Source organism: Cupressus sempervirens, chromosome 5 (genome assembly GCF_028749045.1).
Source record: "Cupressus sempervirens isolate cs-2001-9-10 chromosome 5, ASM2874904v1, whole genome shotgun sequence".
Taxonomy (NCBI): Eukaryota; Viridiplantae; Streptophyta; class Pinopsida; order Cupressales; family Cupressaceae; genus Cupressus; species Cupressus sempervirens.
In genome coordinates, this window is record NC_143122.1 from 543,440,248 (window position 1) to 543,466,192 (window position 25,945).

The following is a 25,945-nucleotide window of genomic DNA, read 5'->3' on the forward strand; positions in this document are numbered from 1 at the left end:
TTCTCCAAACTGTGATATACAGTAGTTACCACTACATAAACTCTCGGCGACATCTGAAAATAGTGCACAAATAACATATCGCATCCTTGAGGGTAGGCATTGCCACACATCATGCTCTGTTTTTCTCACGATAAATTCAAAAGTATTTGGAATATTCTTGCGGATTCATCATATATTCTGAAATACTTTAGACTTCAAACAATTATGAGAGAACTCAAAATAATGAAATTTTCTATTGTATGCATATGAGATTCGAAAGCCCGTGATTAATCGTTTTGGTATGGACGGGCATACTTGTTCCTGCTCACTGCTGTAGCGTGCAATATCTAAACTTATATTAATCCGTAACAAGGTGCAATCTTCTCCAAACCATAATCTCGGAGATTATCAAAATAAAGGCAACTGGCAACTCTTTAAAAATCACGAAAACTGCTCACATCGTGAAGTTACGATCTTGATAGCTATATAAAGTCATTGTTTCAATATTTCCCTTGCTATGAAATAGGTTACTTTCGAAATCCTCCTTAACTTTGTTCGTAATGATATACGATGATCAAAGAGGGGTGCCTGCGACACTCCATTTTGCAGGATACTATTTCCTATATGCTTTATTGTTTTGCCACTTGTGCTTGCATTGAATATCTAAGTTTGTGACATCTGAAATGTCTTGGCCATGAAATATGGTGATCTTCTCCAAGAATTGAGGTTGGCATCCATAGTTCCTGTGCCTTTTACCTACAACACGGTCATCTTCCTGTGGATAAGACTGGATAATGCTACCAATAATTCCTCAAATATTTTCATGGTATGATGTTTCAAATTCCTTTATAGTTTTTCGTTGATCATTGATTGCTGAATGATGTTGCCAAATTTCCATTTGATATCTGAACTTTATTTGTGACGATATATTTATTTTCTATAGGGGACAATGTCGACATTATATGTCATCTGCTTGTATTTGGTATAGATGATTCCTCAAAAATATGTTGATAAAAAGGATTTTGATAAAAATAAAGAATATGCTATTCACAAGGCATCAGGCTATATAGTTTGTGGAGAAAGTGGAGATGCAAATATCTGTGTGCTTAACTCAAGCCGATGTAATTTCTTTTTGTCAATCGAGATGTGCCTTGTATTATCCAAAGATGTTATATATCCAGCGGGTACAATATTTACATCATTACTCCAATCTATGCAAACTTCTCCAATCCATCATGCAGTTTTTTACAAATCTTCATAAATGGAAGCCTTAAAATTTTACAATATTTGGGTTCCATCAGTGGCTCTTATTGGGCACATATGCCCCTTCGGGCATAATGAGATTCTAGCCGTCTTTGGGTGAAGAAGACTTGCAAAAACAAAACAAAAAGCAATAATTAGTCCGCACAATAATATCAATAGAAATTTAAAATAAGTATGAAAGAGAAAATGTAGAAAGGAAACAGGACTCCCTAGATGTTTTTATTGGAAGAATGGCTCTAGGTACTGTCCATGTACTAGGAAATCTTGCATGTGTCCATCTGTATCTTGCAAAAAATAAGAATGTTCTCTAGCCTTCTCAAAAATGACAAATGGTCCTAACCACAAAGCTTCAAACTTCCCATGCTTGCCCATCTCTTGATCCTTGGCATTCCATTTTAGAACCCAATCGCCTACTTTAAAAGACCTATTTTGAGCCCTCTTATCATGAAGAAACTTGACTTCTTGTTTATTAATATTTTGTTCTTGTGCGTGCCTCCTGATTTCATCAAGTTCAACTAGTGTATTCAGTCTGATTTTCCATAAAATCAATATCATCTAATTGTTCTTTAGTAATAAATTTGTAAACCGGAAGTAGGTTGCTTAGAGGAAGTTTGACTTCTTTGCCATAGACTAATTTAAAAGGGGACAATCCATTAGACTTCTTTACAGTGATCCTGTCCGCGCATAATGCTAAATTTAACTTTGAGTCCCAAGCATGCTTGTTGTTGTACGACATGCTTCTAATAATCTTTAGGATATTCTTGTTACTTGATTCAGCTTGTCCGTTGCCTTGAGGGTGATATGGAGATGAATATGACACAGTTATACCATACTTCCTGCAAAAGTCAGTAAACTCGTTAGACCAAAAACGCATGCCATTATCTGCTATAATCTATTGTGGGACCCCAAACCTGGTCAAAATATTCTTTGTATGAAATTTGATTGCAACTTTGCTTGTAGATTGTTGAGTAGGTATGGCTTCTACCTATTTGGTGAAATAATCAGTTGCTACCAGGATCCAGCTATGACCTCCATTTGATTTGAAACTAATTTCTCTGATGAAGTTGATTCCCCACATTTGAAATGGTTTCTCTGCTTGTAAAGTTCTTAGCAGAAGGGCATTGTCATACTTTAGCTTTCTTGAATTTTTTTGGCATGCTTCACATTTTTGCACATATGCATGACAATCTTTAAAAAGTTGGGGCCAGTAGTAGCCTGCTCATAAAATTTTATGCGCTGTAGTCCTTGCTAAAAAATGACTATTGCATACGCCTTCGTGTATCTCTTTGAGAATAACTTCGGATTGATATGTAGCTAAGCAAAAGAGTAAGACACCATCATGGTTTTTCAAATACAAATCACCTTGAACCAACACATACTTAGCGGCTTGTAGCTTAATTGTCCTTTCTTGGTTATCATTTAGATTGTCTTTATATTTCATGTCTTAGATAGTAAACTATATCATTATACCAAGGACACCTTTTGATACAAACCTCAGTGTGGTCCCTATTGATCTAATTAACTTGCATAGCTTCCAAATTTGATTCTGCCATAAGTTCAGCTAATCCTTGTACTTGGACCAATTTTGTAATTTGAATATCTATGTCGAATTCTTGAATTTGGTTTATCCACCTACACCTTCTAGTAGTCTCAGATTGCCTAAAAATGTCTTTGATAGCTGCATTGGGGACATAAGCAACAATCTCAGTTCCAACCAAGTAAGGTATAAAGGACTTAACTGCTTTAACAAGGGCGTAAGCTTGCTTCTTGTTGATATCGTAATTAAGTTCAGCAATTGGTTGCTCGTGACCTTCTTCATTCTTTTGTAACATTACAACAACTATAGTATGGTAAGAGGAAAATGAGAAGATTTGGAAAGGTTTCCTAAAATTAGGAGATTTGAGAACGGAAGCTTCCTTAATAGCTTTCTTTATTTTTGTGAACGCTTCTATAGCTTCATTATTCCATGCTATCTTACCTCCTTTCTTAAGCATTTTAGCAATTGGTTTAATGATTTCAGCAAAGTTGTAACAAATCTTCTCACAAAATAAGTTTGTCCAAAAAATGACTAGATGTCCTTAACAGTTTTAGGAATTTGAATATTGTCAATAGCAGCTACTCTTTCGGGATCTATCCTTACTCCTCTAGAGACCATATGTCCTAAGAGTTTTCCTTCTGTGACCCCAAAATGACATTTCTTAGGATTAAGGGAAATTCTGTATTCCAGAGCTCTTATGAAAATTCTCTCCAAGTGTTTGTAATGGTCTTCGGCCTTTTTAGGGAAAGTGGTAAGATCGTCTTGATAGACTACCATAATCAAATTAATCAATCCACCAAATGCAACATCCATTGCTCTTTGAAAAGTAGCACGTGTGTTGGTTAAACCAAAGGGCAGTCTAGCATAGACATACGTACCCCAAGGAGTTGTGAATGCTGATTTATACTGTTTAGATTCCATAACCTTAACCTGGTTATACCTGGAGAATCCATCCATCATAGACAATAATTCATTTCCAGTCACTTTTTGTAATAAGATTTCCATATTTGGCAGAGCGTAGTTATCTTTTAGAGATGAAACGTTTAAATTTCTAAAATCTACGCTTAATCTAATATCACCATTCTTCTTTCTAAATTGAACAAGATTAGAAACCCAGGTTGAGCGTCTGATGGGTTTGATGATGTCAACATCCCTTAAACTTAATCAACTCTTCCTTCATTTTAGGGGCTAAAGTCGGGTTAATAGGTCTTTGTCTTTGCTTGAAAGGTTTAGCATTGTTTTTTAAGGGTATTTCATGTTGAAATAAATCTTCCTTACAAGCCTTCAACTCATCATAACTCCAAGCAAAAACATGCCAATATTTCCTTAAGAGAGCAATCAAATCATATCTTATTTTGGAAGACAATTCCTTCCTTTAAAAAACATTTTTAGAAGTGTTCGTTTCCTAGGTTAATCTCTTGAATGTCATTTTGAATTTTAGTTGACTTACTAGGTTTTAAACTCTCTCTCATAAAAAATTCTCTCTAAGGCTACCAGACCCTTGGGTATTTTATTAGTTTCCAATTGAACTATTTCCTTACCAAATAACATTTCCTTATCGTCCTGTTCCTCTACACACCCATTCCAGTCAATGTTTGGTTTTTCATAATCTTCTTCATAAGTCAAAAACCTGATAAGATCCTTACCATCTTCGAAAACCTGCTAGTTCTGCATGTTTTCAAGTATTGACGGGTTATTCTTCATTTCTACCTGCACAACTTTGTCAAGCGAGAGATCAATCTATCTAATTGCAAGGTTAGCCATTATGTCAGCCAAATAGTTGTTTGATCTATCCACCCACCTAATAGAAAATGCATCAAAATATTCTATCAAATCCCACACATATTTTCTCTTCTCCTTCTTGATTCTCTTCTAGAATAGATTGTGCAATGACACAATGTTCAAGAGCATGGGGCAACCTGCAAATTTCACACCATTGCCCATCATCAATCATGTTGACTTTCTTCGGAGGATCTAGAGTATCCTTGACATGACTTGGTCTTTCCGATTTCCCATCTTTCTAGATGGTATTATATGGCATATCTTGCAATTTTAGTTTGTCATTCCTCTGAAAAGGCGGCCTTTCATTTTAGTATTGTTTCATCTTTATATCCTTAAGCAAATCCATAATCTCTTTTAACTCATCTTTTTTAGGGGCTTTTGTATTGTATAATTTTGCATCATCCCTCTTGTTTATTTTGTCAGCCACTTTCTGTTGTTTTCTATTGTCATGGCTACTTTGAAGGCCCCTGGCAAGGAACTTGGTCTATGAGATCTTATCTCATAGTGTGTTTTGTTATCAAAAGCACTTAGATAAAAATCAATTAAAAATAGATCCACCGGTCTGATTTCTCTTGGAATTCTGTTTAGCACTTTATTAAATATTTTGTTGAACTCCAAGACAGATTCATTGACATTTTTTGTGATCCTTGTTAACTCATACAAGGAAAAAGATGTATCATTATGATCTCCAAATTGTTCTATAAACTGATCAACAAAATTGCACCACTTTGTTATGGATTGGTTTGGGAGACTTCTATACCATTCTTCTGTGTCTTTTGTCAAGGATTGGAGAAAGAGTTTCATGAAAACATCCTCACGATCTTCTTCAAAATCTTTAATTCCATGTTGCTCAGCAAATTCAACTCCATTACCAGAGAATTTTGGAATAGCAGTCCTCAAATCATTAGAAATCGGGTTGGGGTATCCCTTTATCCCATCAAAATCGATCTGCTGATGTCTTTCAATAACCATAGGTTGTCTCATATCTTGATTTCTCATCCCTAGATTTTGTGTCGCATAAGCTTGGTTATTTTGGTTAATTTTTTTATTATTCTGATTGCCTCCACGAGGCTGCCCGGACTTTGCATTATTGTTTAGGATGCCTTAATTACTCTGTCTTGAACTTCCAACATGATGATTACCACTATATTGTCTTCCGAAACCGTCATTTTGATTTCCATTTTGTTAATGATTAAACAAAGGATTTAGATGGCTGGTAGCAAATTGTGAATCTAAGCTTTTCCTATGAGGAGGATTGTATTTATTCGTTTTATTTCTCCTCTTGAACAAGTTCCCTTCTTTCTTCTCTCCACCTCTCTTGTCTTCCTCCATTGTTTTCTTTGCTTCGTGGAGAGATAATGTCATTTTTTGATATACCTATTTTCTCTAAGACATCGTTAGGTTGCATCTTAAGTATTCTTGCTAATATTTTGTTGTTACCTCTAGCTACTCCAGCCATTTTCTTAACAATTACATCTCACTGTTGTAACTCATTTTCATCCTCATCTATATCATCGTCAATTTGATTTACTTCACATTGCGGTTCTTCATCAATTCTAGGGATTCAGAAGAATGGGTTGAAGTTCTTGTGTTCCTTGTTAGGACTAGTATGATTTGAATTACTTCTTTCATTCTGCTTATTAGTCCTGTCATGGAAATCCCCGTGTCCTGAATAGATCATTTTTTATTTCTGATTTTTACTATTCTTTTTTCTTGGTTTTCTCTCAAAGGTCAACTTTGCGAATCTTTTAGGTCCTTGATTAGTTGACCTCCTTCCCCACATAAACTTTAAGAACAATATCTAATTCCTTTCATACAAAATAAAATAAGCAATGAACAATAGACTCGCCACCCTTTGCGGGAATTGAAATGAGAGTCTAGGTACTTCCTCAGCAGAGAATAAGCTCAAATGCTTGAAATTCAATAAATATTCTTGAAATAGAATTCTGAAAATCAGCACTATGACAAGAATTAAAATCTTAATATTTTCAGATTAAAGTACTTTTAAAGTTTATATGTTCAATTTGCAAATGCTGAAATGAAAAAATCAAAACCTCAATAGCGATTAGGATCCTTATAATCTCTGATTTAAAGGTGGTCTGAAAATCAGAACTAAGGAATCTGAAAACGTTAATTAAAAAGGTTTTAAAACAGCAAGTGAATGCTAAATGCTAAATTAAAATATTCAAAACTTTTCCAAAATATGAAAGTTTATTAAATATTTAGATAAATAGGAAAAGATTGAATGCTGAGTCTTGCCAACTCGATGCTGGGATTCCAACCGGTAAAGGGCCAACATGACAAGATTATTTGTTATGATCCGAATCCCTTGCGCTTCTAACTCTGCAAAACCAAGGTGGGTGCACCTAATCCTAGGCAAAAAGCTAAACTCCAAGGATGTTTATAGAAGATAATTTAATTATGAATATATTGAAAGTCCTCCGAATTGGCAAGAAACTTAGAAAACCTTCAACTTTTATAAGAATAGCGGAATGCGTTGAAACTATATTGAATTTTACAACTTCCATGATAACTTCAGATTGTAAATACTTCAAACTTGTAGATTCTGAGTTAAAGACAAAATAAATATATGAGTGTGAAAGTATTTGAAACGAAGAGTACTTATGAATTATTGAGACAAATGAATATATTAATTTTTAAAGGAAAGATATGAGAAAATTGCCAGCATATAGATTATGAATCATGAGTAATGTAAAGACTAGTGTCAAAATTTAAAGGGCAATAGAGTCTATATTACAAGTTTATAGTGTACAACTTTATAAAATTCTATGCATTTCAAGTATAAACAATTTAATGATCAAGACGGGAATGATCAAATATATATGGAATTTCAAACTAGTCTAGATTTCACTTTAACTCGTAAGGAGACAGACTAGACACAGAGACAAAAACAATTAAATATTTCACTATATCTATGATAATCAAGCTTAAAATGCTATAAATGATCCAATCTACTGATCTGATATTAAATTATTTACAGAGTTTGAAAGATATTTATAAAGGACTAAACTATATAATATTCAGATTGTGAAGCTTCATGCACATAAAATAAAATAAATAATCTTACTGATCATGCTAGAAATGAAAGTTCAAATGAAGACACTCATTAATGATGATCAATCCACTAGAGTTTGAATCTAATACAAGAGATTTGCTCAATGATCCGATTTCCGCAAGCTATGTTCAAAATTTCAGTCTTTGCCAAATGAAAGATAGTATAACAGGAGTGCTTATAAAATCTGAATTTTTGAAGTTTTAGGACTATATGTGCATTGTATAAATTGTCTTTTTGCTTCCGTATTTATAGAATTAGAAGGGTATCAGGTGCCTTTCAAAGCATCACACCTTAATAAATAACCTATTACAAAACTTTGATTTAATATGATCAATGGTTTTGTAACTCTTGTGTGTTATATTCTTAAATGATGGGAATATTGGGTCTGAATGCATAGACATCCTTGAACTCCTACGCTTCATATCTGCATAAGCGCCTCCTCCTTCAAATGCATATACACCGATGCCAAAAACAAAGAATCATTAGATACATAACAAAAATACGAATTCCTTGTGTTTGAATCAAAGTAACGAGAATTGGAATCGGGCCAGAATAGGCAAGGCCAAAACGAATCACGAATCGGTCATGAATTGGAATCGAATTGGCAACGAATCGGCAAATTAAAAAAACCCTTGAAATTTAGTAACTTATTTCATAATTTATCGCTGATTCGATTCATCGATTCACAAAAAATCGTTTGGCTTGAATCGTATCATGTGAATCACCATGATTCTTGTTACTATGGTTTGACTCATCCCAATGCCCAACTCCTTCATTTCTTATATAAAACAACACCGATAGATATCCGATATCTTAATCTGGTGATTCGTCTTCAAAGTTACTCCATATTTATCGTGTTTAAGGTCCATGTGTGTACAGATTAATTTCATTGCTCTACTCCTTTGCCTACGGGCTTAGATAGATATGCTTCTCCAAACTATGATATAGGGTAGTTACCACTACATAAACTCCCGACGACATTTGGATATAGTGCACAAATGACATATCGCATCCCTGAGGGTAAGCGTTGCCACACATCATGCTTTGTTTACCACATGATAAATTCAAAAACATTTGGGATATTCCTGTGGATTCATCATATAGTTTGAAATACTTTAGACGTCAAAGGGTTATGAGAGAACTCAAAATAACGAAATTTGCTATTGTATGCATATGAGATTCGAAAGCTTGTGATTCATATTCTAGCATGGACGGGCATACTTTTTCCTGCTCGCTGTTGTAATGTGCGATATCTAAAATTATATTCATCCGTAGCAAGGTGCAATCTTCTCCAAACCATAATCCAGGAGATTGTCAAAGTGGCGACAATTGCCAACTCTTTAAAAATCATGAAAACTGCCCACATCATGAAGTTACCATCCCGATACCTATATAAGATCGCTATTTCAATATTTCCCTTGCAATGAAATTGATTACTTTTGATATTCTCCTTAACTTTGTTAGTAATGATATATGATGATCAAAGAGGGGTGCCTACGATGCTTCATTCTACAAGATACTATTTCCTATATGTTTTATTGTTTTGCCGCTTGTGCTTGCATTTGAATATATGAGTTTGTGACATCTGTAATGCCTTAGCCATGTAATATGATGATCTTCTTCTCCGAGAATTGAGATTGGCATTTGTAGTTTTTGTGTCATTTACCTACAACACGGTCATCTTCCTGCAGATAATACTGGATAATGCTACCGGTAATTCCTTAAATATTTTCATGGTATGACGTTTCAAATTCCTTTATAGTTTTGCTTTGATCATTGATTGCTGAATGATGTTGCCTTTTTTTCATTTGTTATTTGAACTTTATTTGTGACGAGATATTTATTTCCTGTAGAGGACAATGGTGGCATCATATGTCATCTGCTTGTATTCGGTATAGATGATGCCCTAGAAATATGTTGATAAAAAGGATTTTGATAAAAATCAAGAATATGTTGTTCATTAGGCATATAGCTTGTGGAGAAAGTGGAAATGCAAATATCTATGTTCTTAACTTGTGCCAATGTCATTTCTTTTACTCAATCGAGACGTGCCTTGTATTAACCAAAGATGTTATATATCCAACGGGTACTATATTTACATCATTACTTCGATCTATGCAAACTTCTCCAATCCATCAGACAGTTTCTGACAAATCTTCATAAATGGAAGCCTTAAAATTTTACAATTATTTGGGTTCCATCAATAGTCACATCAACCAGATGGAGATTATGCCAATCTCTCATATTGACACTACAATCTCATGTAGCCATTCATATGGGGTTGTACTAATTTCTTGTGTTGACATGATAGCCATTCATACAAGGTTGCACTAACCTCGTACACTAGAACTATGAGGTTCCATTTATCCCATGTTAGCCATTCATATAGAGACAACCTCATACCCTACATTGGCCCATAGTTATTCATATAGAGATGAGAGCATTCCCTACACTGGCACTATGAGAGTTTTAATTTATTACTACTTTTATTCAATTAATAAATATTACATTAAATAATTGTTAAATATTATTATGTGAATTTTCATTATTAAATATTCATAAGCCTTTAGATATTGTTTTGAATGAATATATATTTCAAATGGAATTATATAAATAATAACACATACATATAAAGAAAACTTTGAATATATAACATATTTTATATAGATACCTTTTTGATTCCTTTTCACCGCCTTTTAGAGTTGCCTTGCTTCTAAACATTAAATATATGCAAAGAGGTATGTGATTACTATTTTTTTTTTCCTTTTGATACAATTTTTTTTTTTGTTATTCAATGCTATTTTATAAATCTTGTTTTATTTGTTAGCTATGTCCTTTTGAAAAGTCACAACCCTTCATAATCACAATCCTTTTGAAAAGTCACAACCCTTCATAATCATATTCCTTTCAAAAAGTCACAACATTTCATAATTACAATTTTTTTAAGAGTCATAACCATTCATAATTCCAAGTTTTCCAAAGAGTCACATCCTTTCATCATTGCAACCATTTGAAAAAATCACTTCTTTATTTTCTTTTCATTTCTTTCCTCTTCCATTAATCCTTCTTTAACTCCTTATCTTCTCCTTTTCCTCCTTCCTCGTTAAAATTAACTCTCCTCCTTTTTATATCTTAATTTGAAAGAGTCACATCTCTTTATTACATATCTGTTGACTTTTCATTAGATTTAGTTAATTTATATTATTTTATATCATTTTATTTATTTACTTATTTATTTTCTGTATATTATCATTTATTATGAAATCCTATTTACAAAGGTAACACACTTTCTATAGTATTCTCTCTTGTATTTAAAATAATTTTGGTAATTTATTCATTGTAAATTTATTATTATTAAATTATTTTAAATCTTATACTAAATATTATTTTATTGATATTGGATTATGTATATATATATATTTTTTAATATTTTAATATTAATTAGAATATGCCTTTATTATCATAATTATTTGTTTGATAATATTTTACTATCTCATTGTTATTAAAATTCTATCTTCAAATGGGGACATGACAGTTTACTCTTTCAACAAGTAAACATGTATCAATTGTTCAATAAGTAGGACAAATAATCAAGATACACACTTGCAATAATTAGGGCCAACAAGAAAATTCAGAAAAAACAAGAAAATGTCTAACCTGAAGTGCATATAGTATTACATTGATAGCATATTCTATATAGGGTGTGAGCATGTTCAACAAAGTGCTTGTACTATTAAAAAATCATGCAAGCAACACAAGAACATAAACATTGAGAAGCATAGTGCAATGCTACAAGAAAAATGCTCCTAATACACCAAATAATTAAAAGGAAAAATCTAGAGATAAAATATGCTAAAAACTAGTGCATGTATGCCAAAAGAAAGTTAGATATGCCAATTTACAAATCAAGTACTTTGAAATAGATGAAAGTAGAACCCCAGAGGGCGCATATGCTATTTGGTAGTGTGCATATGTTACGTAGTATGCAGATGCACTATAGAGTAGGGTGCTTGTGCTAAAACGAGTATTATCAACCCCAAAGAGTGCATATGGCACAACGGGTATGTATGCAATGTGAGGTATATAGGTACACCACTACACATATTCTATCCTATTAACTAGGATTTATGGGTTCAAACTACGATAGAGTGCAAGTGCATTGAAAGCATGTGTGGATATGTGTGGATCGGGATTGGGTGTTCTTTTTGATAGAGTGCTCATGCCAAGCTAGAAAAAATGTCAAATGCATTTGAAATCTTGCAAAAATAAAAAACTTGTAAACATGGAAAGTAGATGGGGACATGGTCCTATTAGGCATGTCAAAGTGGGTATGCAAAGATTTGAAACAAAAATGAATTAAAGAAACTCAATCTAAAGAATCTAATTCCAAGCCTAGAACAATTCTAATTGAGTTAAGGGGTGCATACAAATGGTTAGGAAATCAAGATTCTCACCAACATATTTCTTGATTCTAATGGGATATGCTTAAGATGATTGATGTTGTTGAGAGTTGATGTAGTTGTTCATTCATACAATATGACTTTTCTATGAATCCAATTTTAACCCTTACAAATGGTTTGAGGAACGGGAAATTTCTATATTTGGGATTAGAATGATGGATGAATTAGGATTGATCTTGTAAGAGAGAATAAGAAGCATATGAGTGCTATCTTTTGATTGGTGCGGATCAGTCGGGAAAAGAATGAAGCAAGATGATGGGTGGAGATTTTCTTATTTTAGATGGAGGACAAGGATTGAAGATGGTACCTTTTGGAGCCTTGTGAAGTGTTGACTTTGTTTATTATAAACAAATGGCGGAGGAATGTGCAAATGATTATTTAGGTAATTGAATCAGATTTGTTTATTCAACCAATGATGAGGATGATTATGATCAATTAAATAACCATTATGTATTTATTTAATTAATGGGGAATGCTTAGGTTATGATTGGTCTAGTTTTTTTCTTTCTTAAAATTAATGCTGGAAGAATGGTTAGATTTTTTAATGAAATAATCAAGCTTTATTTAATTCAGGGAAGTATGATTGAATTGATTATTAGAGAAAATATGGGAGATAGATTTGTTCTGATGCCATTGGAAATGTGGGAATGCATTTTAATTGTCTACACATGTCATTCTTGAGCACACAAGATCCTTGTCAATTGTGTGCTCTCTTACCAAATTAAGGACACACATTTGGTTGTAGATGAATTTCAATTAGGTAAGTTGTCTAGCCTTTTCAACTCCACTTTTGACCCATCTAATCTTTCTAATGCCATTAAACATTAAATCCAAGCAATGTATAACATGAGGACTTGAGCAAATAACAGGACTCTTCTTCTATATAAGTTTTTTTGTGGTAACATATGTTTTAGATTACACTAAAACAAGTTTTGAAGGGACCCCGAAACTCTTTCACATCCTCAAAAAAGGAAAAAACAAGCCATCCAACAGGAAAAAGCCCAAAAACCTATTGCAAAGTAGATCCAAAATCAGGTTTTACAGGGACTTGAAACCACTAAAAAAGTCCAGATAAAGTACCCAGGTTTTACAAGGACCTAGAACCTACAGTACAAGATAACAACTAAAAGCCAGAAAACAGGACCAAACACAGGAACTAGAAGTGCTAGCCAGCAAACAGGACTAGAATAGGAACCCGACCAGAAAAGAAGACCCAAGAAACTATTGCAGTTCCGTTATCATCTTCACAGCCTCCTTACCAATCTTAGCCGTGTCCTGGATGGAGTTAGCAGCCGAAGAAGCAGTAGCAATCAAAGCTTTCTTCCTCGAACTCTGTCTTCTCCTCTTGCTTGGGCCCTCCGAAGATATGGTTCCTTCATTAACTCTTTTGCCTAGTGTCGCCGCAACTGCACAGATGCTTGAGGTAACTTGCTCCATTTTTGTTCCACTTTCCCTGATGAGCATTCTAAGATTCTGCTCATAATCCTTTAGTTTTTTTGGGATATCTCCCATTTGCACCTCCATGTGTTGAATAATAGCCCGATCAGCCTTCTGGTTTTGTTGCAAGGTATCCACTTTCTTCTTCAGCCCCATTATTTCATTATATAACCAGGAATCGACTTGAAGCAAAGAGTCAGCTTTTTGTTTAGCAGAGTGAAGGAAGGAGAATTTGGTTTCCCTCACTGGGGAGTCACCCTCGTCATCAGCAATGGTGTGTGGTAAGCTTTATCAATATGAATCCCTCCATCCAACAACTCCTCACCAGACACCGCTTGAATATGGTGGCTCTGGCCCTCCTTATCATGTCCCTCAGTCTCCTTAATAGGAGTGGAAGCTTTCCCCACTCCACTCCAACCTCCACATATGTTTCTATGTTGTTAGTGATGATTTGGACAGCATTCTCCACTCCAACCTCTTGGAGGATCCCCTCTGATATGTGCACAAAGTCTTAGAATTTTTGACATAATGTGAGGCATCAATGGGCTTCAAGAACACCAACAAGCCACCCAAAGTCACTAAAAAGTTAAGGAAAATCTTGTTCCTACCATCCATTCTATAGCTCTTTCTCCACCATACTTTCCTTTGGTCATCAATAGCGAGACATGCATTTTTCATTGCTTTCACTAACAACATGGCACTCAAATTTGATGACAACTGTAAATGCATATACAAACCCTTTCTAATATGGGTTGTTCCCCACACAGAAAGGTATATTGTATGGTGCCAAAAAGTTTGCTAGTGCCATCCTAGCCCTAGCCACATGGTATTTTTCTTTTTTCCAAGTGATATTTTAAAATGATATTTTTCGTTAGAACATTGTGAAAAATAAAGAAATTTGGTAAAGGAAGATGGTAATACTAAAATTGATGAAGCTAAGGAGTGGAGAAAAGTGGATGCCAAATGCACGGGCTAAAAAAGAATCTATAGATGAATCGGGGTTCAAACTTATCATCGCTGCCACTACATCCATTGTACTCTTCCCTTCCCTTTTTCCATATCAAAACTAGTAAGCAAGCATTCATTTCTCTTGCCATTTGAACTTCACATCTTCACATTGCTTCATGCTTGTCCAAGACATCTATGAATTTGAAACATTAGGTTTTCAAAGTCCATTACTATTGCCTTTGAAAAGATTTTGGATAGAATTGCACAACAACAATTATTGTCACATCAGAATATTGGATCACCCTTTGTGATCCATCACTAAGATAACTTGGGAAATTGAATGTGAAGATTGTAGATTCTAGTCTCCTTTTGGTGCTGAAGATGCCATTAAGGTAAGCTATCTCAAGAGGTGTGGAGGGAAGTGTGAAAATGGAAAATATCAATAGAGTGCCAGAAGGTACATCGATAGGAGGAAAAAGCTATCAGTTTTTGTGTGCAAATGCTGAATAAATTTAAACAAAAAATTAATAATTAAATGGAAACATGAGAAAATAAAATAAGAAAGGTACATGTGAAAGATATCAAATAAAATAATGTAGAAAACAAGTGAAGTGACAAGAGTAGTTCGTAGGTAAACATACCAAAAGGAAAAGTTTGAAATGGAACAAAGTAAAAAGGCATGTAGTGGTTTTAATTAATAGGCAGGATGCCTATTTAAAAAGGGTAAAATTAGATGTAAGTGTAAAATTAATTGATGGAAATTGAAAGATAACTAAATAAGCTAAGTTACTGGGTTGGGTTTGGGTACACGTTATGATACGAGAACCTGGTATGTGAGTATGAGGATTTTTTTTCCATTATGGTACGTATGTTTATATTTATATGCATTATATATATAAATAAAAAATATACAAAATTATAAAACTAAATTATTTCATAGTATGATGCTTGATCATTGAGCAATGCCAAATGGCAAAGATAAACATAAAAACACGATTCTAATGAAAACCATTACATGAAATTACTGAATTACAAAATGAAATGTAGCTCATGAAAGTTGAAACATGACTCAATGTTTGATGTTCATCAATAATCGAAGTGTTCATCAATCATCAAAGCAATTATCAAAGTCTTCATTGTCTATGGCATTTTCAACATCTGGAAGTAGATCCTCATCATCATTAGAACCCAAATTGGTTCCACTAGCACTAGATGCACCAAGTGCAATGTCATCATCATCCAAATCAACAATAGTTGCTCTAGCAAGATCCTGAATGGTCAATTTCAAGTCAGCATACTCGGGTGCTACATCCCAAAGTTTCTTTGCCCCCTTGTATTTTGGATCCTTACGTGCCACGAGGTGCAAATTGATGTGAATAAACAACAAGTATTCAACTTTTTCTGTAGCCAGTTACACTTCATTGAGTGGATAAAGTAGTATGTCCTATTTTGCTTAGTGGTAGAAGAGCTTGCAACCTGGAGAGAAAACCAACAAAATAAAAAATAAAAAATACAAGATAAATTTAAGAACGTTAAGTCTTAAATTCTACAATGCAAGTGGCCAGAATAAAAGGAAAAAACTTGTGAGAGGATCTTAATGGCAAGAGGTTGGAGGTACATAAAATCTTAACCATGAAGGTACTACCATGCAATAGCATCCATTCTGATTTGTTCATTGATAGCAATAGGGAGAAGACCTTTTCCTGAGATAAACAGTCCAAATTTTCTCCTAACAATTGTCCCCACCTTTGGATCACGAAAGAGTCTACTAAGTGCCCTCTTGCACGAACTAGCAATCTCAACATCTTTGTATCGTGGCGTTGGACCCATTTTCAACACACAAAGAATTGAACATCATGTTGCACCCACCATCTAGTTGGTTAAATACATGTGCCTCTCAAGAGTTTTTAAGGTTAGTTTTTGTGTGGTTTCAGTGAAGGCCTTTATTTTAAATCTTGTACTGATTTTGTTGATGTGTATCTCATCCTAAACTTTCATCAAACTTACTATGAATATCCATCTAGAATTTGGACATTTCTACAATTTGTCAAGGAAGTGATAAATTATGAAGGGGCCTGTTTACACCAATAGGGTGAAATTAATATAAATGATTGAAGCTTTTTGCCGAGTTACTCATGACTTAATATTAACAACATTCTAGTTGTCAAGGAAAGAAAATTGTGAGATTTCACAAGGTTATGAGCTATATTCCAAAGGTCACCAGAAGGTTGATAAGTTAGCTAACAACCCCTTTGTATTTGGCCTTGAGCCCTCACACATATTAATCCCTTTACCCCTAGGGCCCAAAAAATGAAGTTTCACTTGGTAGTAGGAGCTCTTACATTGTGCGTTGCAAAAATTACATTTCCAAAGAAATCCCCTGCACCCCCACGAAGTTGAGAAATTCTTGTAGTGTGTCTCCATAAAGGAGTCCCTTTATCAATTTAAATTTTTTGAGATCCCTCCCCACCCACTGAGCTTTGACTATTTATTGTTGCAATCTATTAAAAAAGGAAAAAAAAATACATACTTCAAAATATCTTCATGAACTTGATTTTTTTTTTAAAACTTATAAAAAACTTGAAACAATCTATCAAAAAACTAAAGAACATGATTGATATGCATAAAACACTCAAGTTTTCTTTGTGGAAGGTATTTGGCACTCCATAATCAATCTCCTTCAAATACATTCACCTCACTTCAAACTAGCAAGATGCAGAAAGCAAAGGTGAAATAAAATATGTTTGGAGGCTTCATATGAGGTTGTCTTAGGGTTAGAAGGAAAAAATGTGTTTTTAATGTTTTTGGGCCCACTTTATCTTTTAGTCACCATTAGTTCTTGTGGGTTCATGTGTGGTTCTCCTAGGTTTAGGCTAGGTACGTGCAGAGTTCGTGCCCAGACTTGGGTTTGTAAGGGTCTACAAGTATGTAGACCCGGATTGACCCAAAGGCCTAGGTGCGGACCTTGCGCATACCCAACCTAGAGTACACAATGTACTCAAATCTGATTCGTACTTGAACCTAGCTCAAGGGTCCAGATTACAAACTAGTAACTCAGTTAAAATAAGGTGAAAATTCTCCACATTGTAAGGGATGTTAAGTAGAGATTGAATAAGAGAGAAATAGGAGGATGAAGAACAAAATAATTGAAACAAATGTAGGAAGGAGGAAATTTGAATAGAAAGGGAAAGAATAAATGTTGAAAGGATTAAAAAAGCAAAGGAGTTAACGTAAGAGATGCCAATTTTTTGTTTAGCTTAGAAAGTGGATCGGAGTCGCTTTAAAGTAACTCGAGTTGGATATTTAGCAACAAATTTGTTTTTTTAATTCTTTAAAAGAATATTTCTAAGTTTCTAAGGTTGAGTAAATAAAAAAGTGATTTTATGTATGATTTAAAGTTAACAAACCAAGGAAAGATTCTTTTGTCCAAATTACAAACTAGTAACACAGTTAAAATAAGGTGAAAATTCTCCACATTGTAAGGGATGTTAAGTGGAGATTGAATAAGAGAGAAATAGGAGGATGAAGAACAAAATAATTGAAACAAATGTAGGGAGGAGGAAATTTGAATAGAAAGGTAAGGAATAAATGTTGAAAGGATTAAAAAAAGCAAAGGAGTTAAGGTAAGAGATGCCAATTTTTTTTTAGCTTAGAAGGTGGAGCGGAGTCACTTTAAAGTAACTCGAGTTGGATATTTAGCAACAAATTTGTGTTTTTAATCTTTGAAAGAATATTCCTAAGTTTTTGAGGTTGAGTAAATAAAAAGTATTTAGTTTTTGAGGTTGAGTAAATAAAAAGTATTTATGTATGATTTAAAGTTAAAAAAACCAAGGAAAGATTCTTTTCTCGCAAGTTTAGTAAAGCAATGTATATGTAAGATTGTTGTGATAGACTTGTATTGTACTTTGAAGAGAGTTTTTTGTTAGGTTGAATAAAAGACCCAATATTTGCAAGTTTTTCTCTACACTGGAGTCTCCTAAGTATATTTGTGTTATTGTCGTTCTGTGATTGACTTCTGATTTTTTGCTTCTACTATTATTTGTTGTTAATTAGCCCAGTGTATTGATTGTTATATATCAAATAGAGTTTCTATTTTGTGAGTATATTGTGCAATTAATTTGTAGCTAGGTTATAAGAAATTAATATGGTATCAGAGCTCTAAACTTTGAATACGAAGCCAAATATGTGACACGGATTTCAAGGAAATTTTTTTTCCTTTGAGGGTTTCATTCTACAATGACAACTGATGCTCAATATGAAGATAGGTGTGAGGGTGCTTCAAATTCGTTGTAGTGGAAGGTTTGGATTACATCAGTTCTCAAGGAGAATAGGTTGTGGGCCTATGTTAGTACAATATTGACTCCTATGAATGTTCCCATTGCTCTAAATGCATATGAAATAAGGAGACCAAGGCACAAAGGATTATCCTTGATGAGGTAAGAGATCTCTTGATTACCCATCTGTTAGGAAAAGATGCTACCAAGAAGATGTGCGATACAATCACAAAACTATATCAAAGTGATCATCATAGTCAAAAGGTGATGCTCAAGGACAAATTGCATAATTGCAAGATGTTTGAGGGAGATAGAGTGACATCTTACTTGTTCAGGTTGACTCAGGTCAGGGATGAGTTAGCGACTATTAGAGAGACAATTGCTGAAGATGAGCTGGTGCTTATAGTCTTGTATGGTTTTTCGAAAGATTGGTATGAGTTTGTCAAGTGTGTTGTTGGCTGAGATTGCCTTCTTGACTAGGTAGGGCTTTGGGATGATTTTGTCCAAGAAGACATATGTGAAGGCTCTCAAAGAAGGTTGAAGATGAAGAGAATGTTGCTCTTGTAAGCAAAGGAAAGAAGGACTAGGAAAGGCAAAGTGAAGTGTTTTTGCTGCCATCAGTTGGGTCACTATGTCAATCAGTGCTCAAGTTAAAAAACAAGGGCAAGCAAAAGAATCAGGTTGCAGCTACTGTAGAAGTGGACGAGTTTGTAACATGGTTTGAGAATAAGTTTTCACTTATTGCCTCATTCTTGAGTTTGGTTGCCAACAATGTGTGCTAAATTAATAGTGGAGAACCAAACTGAGCGGAAGATAGTTCCCTGAACATTCAGAGGAAGAGATTTCTTGGAGACATCGAGAGGCAGAGAGTTACTCTAATATTGAGTGGAGCAATTTCCTAGAGACATTGAGGTTGTGAGGAAGAGATTTCCAAGAGAAATTGGAGAAGGGGGGAAAAAACAGCAAGGGAAGTGGAGGCAATTATTCTTGTAGATATAAATTGCTATATTTTCTGCTTTGAATTTTTAGTCTTCTTTTGTAGATAGTTTTTTAGCACAAGTTATTTGCACAAGTTGAGAGTGAGTGTTTGGACAAAGAGAGGAGATTGTGAGGCTGAAGTAAGTGTTGTGGCAATATTGTAATATATTAAATGAGTTTGTACTCTTAAAGATGAATAAAAAGTGCAATTGCAAGTTTTCTTCCTCAGGATTGTGTGGAGAAGGGGATAGTGAAACTCTGGTACAGACCTATGGACAAACAGATAGAAGACATCCTCACAAAGGCTTTGGTGAAGAATAATTTTGTATTTTTTAAGGATAAGTTAGGTGTTGTGCAGAACACCTTCCTTGTAAGATGGATAGTATTTTTTGTTTAGCTTGGAAGATAGAGTGGAGTTGCTTTAAAGCAACTCAAGTTAGATATATGGCAAAAACTTTATTTTTTTATTCTTTAAAAGAATATTTCTAAGTTTGCGTGGTTGAGTATATTAAAAAGTGACATTATGTATGATTTAAAGCCAAAGAAAGCAAGTAAAGATTCATTTCTCACAAGCTAAGTAAAGTAGCGGGGCTCAATCTGTGTAAGCTTGTTGTAGTAGACTTGCATTGTATTTTTGAAGAGAAAGGTTGCTATTAAGCTGAACACAAGATCCAACATTTGCAGGCCTTTCCCCAAATTGGGATTTCTTGAGAATATCTATGTTATTGTATTTTTGTGATTGACTTTTGTTATTTTTGCTTCCTCTATTAATTGTTTTTAATTAACCTAGAATATTGATTATAATAAATTAGATAGGGTTTCTATTTTGTGAATTTATTGTGCAATTAATCTGTAGCTGGGTTATAAGAATTTAACAAGAGGAACCAAGAAATGGGTGGGTTAAAACTTAATACTGAATAGTGAGAAAAGAAATTTGGAAGAGTTGGAGGGGGAAAATATTTGTTAAACATGGATGAAATTGTTGATATATAAAAAGGTATAGAGTAATGAGAGAGCTTGTAGATCAAAACTCACATGTTTACTAAAAATAAGACAAAAATCAAGGGAGTTAAGTAATAGAAAAGAATGAGTAGGTGTGTAGTAGAACTGAAAAAAGAAGTGTGGGAACAAAAAATGAGGGAGGAAGGGCTTGATAGGTATGGAGAGATATTGAAGAAGAAATGAACATGAGAGGTTATTGAAAAAACTGAAGCTCAAGGAATTGTAATAAGGTTAGAATATAGATAGAGATACCCCCTCCAAAAAGAAGAAGAAAAAAAGACAAGGAGAAATTCATACCTCTAGATAAAATGATACTCCAAGATGAGACTGGAACATTAGGTGGACAATAATCCTCAAAGTAAATAAAACGTAAAATGTGTGGGTAGCGGTTCAAAGTATGATTGCAAACAAAGAATAATTGTCTTGCATATTTTTGTGTGCAACTTGTTGGACTACCCATACTATAGTGCTTTGATAAGGAAATAACACAAAATACGCATAACTTCATATAAGTCAACATTATACTATCTTTTCAGCAAGAGTCTATTGATGCATTTCTCCAAAAAATAATTTGTTTCTAAATGCTTTGTAAGTGCTGAATACACTTTAACTATTATGGAACAATTTAAAGTTCCTTCATATTTTTATCTAATTTTTGGCACACCAATACTGGAGGAACTGAAAGCTCAAATATAATGCTATTTTATTAGATTTTATTGAATTTTCTTAGTCTTTGTGAATAATATATTAGTTTATATGTGCTTATCAAGATTTTTAGTGTTTAATCTTTTCCTTGATCCCAGCACTGTGTAACATTGAATGTGAATAAAGACATTTTTTGTATATATATATACATGTATGTATGTATGTATGTATGTATATTTATTTATTTGTTTGTGCTTCTTTGCAGATGGGTGTTTTGTCAGAAGTTGAAAATCTGAAAGGGATAGAGCACATTATTTTCTTATCTCAGGTTTGGTTCTTTAAGTTCCCTGTATTGTAATTTTTGGGTTCCATGTGTTAATTTCATCCTCCACATATTGAGCTGGAAAAGCATTTTGCCAACAAAACAGATCTCTTTGTAAGTGCCTATGAGCATGTTATGACCAAATTGATTTTGTGGAATATCATCATGTTAACATCTCCATGGTATCTAGTTACTCCTTTTGTATTAAACTTGGTAAAAATATAGGACAAATAGCATTGGATAGATACACACAAGAACACTATCCCCTGTGATGTAATAATGAGTGCAGACCAGATGCCACTTCCCGCAACCTTTTGATCTGTGCAAGAGATAGAAGGTTTTTCTGACAATCCATAAAGAATGCAAAGGTCTCCATGTTATTTCTAACCAGTCCACTCTAAAGAAAGTGACCACTTGTAGATCTTTGTTCTCCCTGGCAGCTGTAATGTAGCTCGCCTCCCCAACAAATCCTGATACTGGGTGTTTACTCAGAGTTGTTATGGCATTCACAGCCTCATTTTTTGAGCCTTAGGAGGATGTATGTTGATCACCAATAATCCCCAGCTCACATCTCCCATTTTCTATACAACATTGTAAATAAACATTTCCACCAATGAGCCATTAGGTATATGGGCATGTTGCTGATGTTTCTCCTTGATGACCTCTTGAATATCCTTCTCTATATCAACAGCTGACTTAATAAATACATATTGAGGTTGTGACTCCAAACTCTGCAGGTTGCAGTTGTAAAAACCATGGGAAGTTCATCGTTTCCACCATCTTGTATTTCCACCATCTTGTTTCAATCTCTACAATCTTGGTCATGATTAAATAGCTGCAGCACAAAATTGAAGAGGGTATGCAATCTTTGTGTACATAATTCTAGTCAGAGTATTCTGTAAAATGAGGACATCCATGTCATCAATATGTATTTTCATAGCCTTTCCCATCCCCTTCATGTGATTTATCTGCATTGCCAGTTGTAGCTAAATCATCTGACCTCTCCACATCTATTGATGAAGCTTTTTTGAGTAATCAATACCACAATTGGATAAGCAGTCAACAGCTTGGTTAACTTCTCTAAAGGCATGCTTGATTGTGAACTTGTTGATTAATTTTTACATGTCTGAGGTTTTGGGCCTCAATTTTATTTTTTTTGCAAATCTATCTAAGTCCTCATTCCTTTCATTATTTTGCCCTATCTTTTCTTGTTATAACCGATTTCATGTCGTGTATGGTTTCATTTATTCAAAAACAAAATTCCTCTGAGGCATATTTCAATCATTCAAGAGGTTCAAGAACCTTTTGAACCTCTGCAGTTTTCAATGCTGTTTGAAATTTCCAACAGAGTAGAGAATACTAAGAGAAAAGAAACTAAGGATGAGGTGGTGTTGATGGGTTCAAGATCCCTTTAGGTAACCCTCCAACATAGTTTGGGAAGGATTAAAAACACCGACATAAGAAAAGGAAAGTAAGAAACAGAGAGGGAAAAAAAAGAGGCAAGCAAAGTAAGGCATAGATAACAGATGCTAGAGTTGTCCGGGTTCTTGAACTTGCTGAACCTTTGACAAAGTTCAAGTGGAGCTAAAATCTCCAACTGTTTGAATAGATGAATATAATAATATGTTTAAAATGCCGAAATGGGCACCTGAATGAATATTGTGTGAGTGTAACCTTGTGTAGATTGCACCTATTATCTAATGCCATTGGTGGTCTGGCTCTCCTTAATTATATGTGCCTGTTTGATCTATGGTATTCATTATTGGGCAAGATTGATCATGTGCCCTTGATTTGATTTCCCAATGTGCTTGGGCTCTAGTTTGCTGGGAATTATATACGAAAGTTATTTTTCATTGTGAGGCATCGGGCATTGTTGTTTCCAAAGGGCTTTTGTGGTTGTTGAGTAAAATTTTAGGGTTTCAATTATTGTAGGTCCAATCTCTAGGAAGGTAGTGAACGTATATAACATATGAAAGCTGAAAGAGAGTGATGGCTATCATGAATTGAAAGTCTCCATGGTTGTCTGTATATTTTTAAGGGAATTTGTGATAAATGGTTAAGTTTTTACCTTATCTCACTAGCTGATATGAATATAATCCAAATTTGAGAAATGTAATACCATTTCTAAAGCATTGAAAGTCTTGTAATATGATTTCTTCATTGCAAATGCATATTAGTACTATAATGTTGGATAATTATCTTCTATGTTTGATAAACATTATTTAACTCATTTTATGCATCAAGAATTCCCTCTTTGCTTCAGTTCACTGTTTTTCCATTGGATAGGCGCCACCCTTGGAAACTATTTATTCAGTCACACCATTAAACAAAGAAACAATTATAATCATTTGCCTAGAAGTAACACCAATGTGCCTGTAGCTTATGATTCAATCAATCTATATTATTTAACCATTTTTGTGAATTGTGTATATTTGCCCTCATCTTACATTTCATGCAACAATGCTTTTTTCAGTTATGCAAGAGGTCTTGTGCTGTCAGGTAGCTTTTAACCTAACAGTCCTTGGGGTTGACTTACTTTGTATGCTACTGCAAACCTTACACCTTGCAACATCTTAAAACACCTTTAATCCTATTAAGAATAACTCTAGGAACACCTTGATTGTAACTTTTTAGTTGAGCATAGAGTGTAGGTGAGCTTATCCACTCTGATTTATTGGCCTTTTGATGAACCACTATTTTTCCCTCCCAAAGATAATCTTGGCTTTGAAATTGAAATTGAGTTCTTGGATTTGTGGAACAACATTAGAACCCATCACAAGGTTTACCTATACTCCCAAACAAAAGACCATTGCAATGGGTTGTAGTAGGCCCCCCCAGAATTGCAAGGTATCTCTCCTCAAGAAGTCTCGCTATCACCACATATGCTACCATATTGTTGGTAGCAAGTTGAATGACATTCTCCACTCCAACTTCCATGGCCACTTCCTCCACTGCAGTCTTAACAGTTTTCTAATTTCAAAGTTGTTCCACCTAATACCACTATAAAGTTGATCTTGTAGTTTTTATTGTCCATGAACCCATAAGACAAAATAGTGTGGTCGTTTGTATGCAAAAGTTTTCTAATCTTTTATTGTTTTTGCTGATTGATGCACATCTTTGTCCAACAAAGTCCTAGTCAAACCATATGGACTAGCTACTTTTCTAACAATGGTCAATTCATTGTATGTTGTTAGAATTCTGATATTAGTGCATGTCATCTTGCCTGATAATGCTTGTATTGATCCACACAGTACCTTCAAGTGAAGTCTGCTGCAGTATTAAGGAACAAAGAACCCCTCTGATTACATTTGACTAGAGCTATCTGTAGTACATGAGCGCCATGGCCATGTGGCAAGAGAAAGACAAAATTCCACTACATGAGTCTCTAAGTCAAGAGTATGATTCATCACATCTATATTGCCTCAAATGTCATTTTTTTTCTAAATTTTCCTCATCATACAATGGAATGACAATCTCCATCTCTCATGTAATCTTTTGTTCCATTGAATTATGTTGTTGTACATTGTAGATGTTAACTACCATGACCATCAATCTGAGAAAGCTAGGGGTAGTCCTAGCTAGGGATACTATGCAAATGTTCTGGCAAAATACCAAGATGGTTTGACTTCTACCATGTCAGCAATCTCTCTTCCTTCAAATGTTTCTTCCGAAGTGTGCTTGCTTCAAAGGGGGCCTAAGCATCAACACCGTGGAATTTTGAAGAACAAAGAAAAGGCAAGGCTCAAGAAACCCTGCCAGAGCTCCATGTGTTGACATGACAAAGTTTCAAGAACCTTTGCATGAGGCTTCTCCTCTCCAAGTTCCAACATTGTGTCAGGGGCGCAGTCACATCATCAAAAGGTGGCAGGGCCTGCATCCTTAAGGAAAATGCCGCTTCATCATTTATCAGCAAACCTTGGGGCAGATTTGATCCAAAATGCCATCAGCTCCACTTGCAAAAAACAAGGAACCACTACAAGTTGATTGGGGAATTTATCCCTCATAATGGCAAGAAGATTACAAAGGCCACAGGTGACATCCACGCCGTGTGCGTAGAAGAATATTAATGATAATGAGATCGACACTCCAAGATAGTTGTAGCAATCACTATGGTTAGGCTTCCACATAACACAATTTTAGATCTCTTTACGGTTGCATTTTCAAGATTTAGCTCTAGGACATTTTCTATAGAAGCCTACAGGCACATTGTAATGAGTTGTTATGTTAGATCTAGAACTTCTG

The 25,945-nt window shown here is 34.5% G+C and overlaps 1 protein-coding gene across 1 annotated transcript in view; it reads left to right on the top strand.

Moving 5' to 3' along the window:
* LOC149557089 (NAD(P)-binding Rossmann-fold superfamily protein) overlaps positions 1–25,945 on the top strand; it is a 64,842-nt gene that overhangs the window by 23,041 nt on the left and 15,856 nt on the right. Inside the window, exon 6 of the mRNA XM_089831771.1 lies at positions 21,647–21,709. Within this exon, the coding sequence (XP_089687897.1) occupies positions 21,647–21,709 (63 nt within the window). The remainder of the gene's footprint in view (positions 1–21,646; positions 21,710–25,945) is intronic.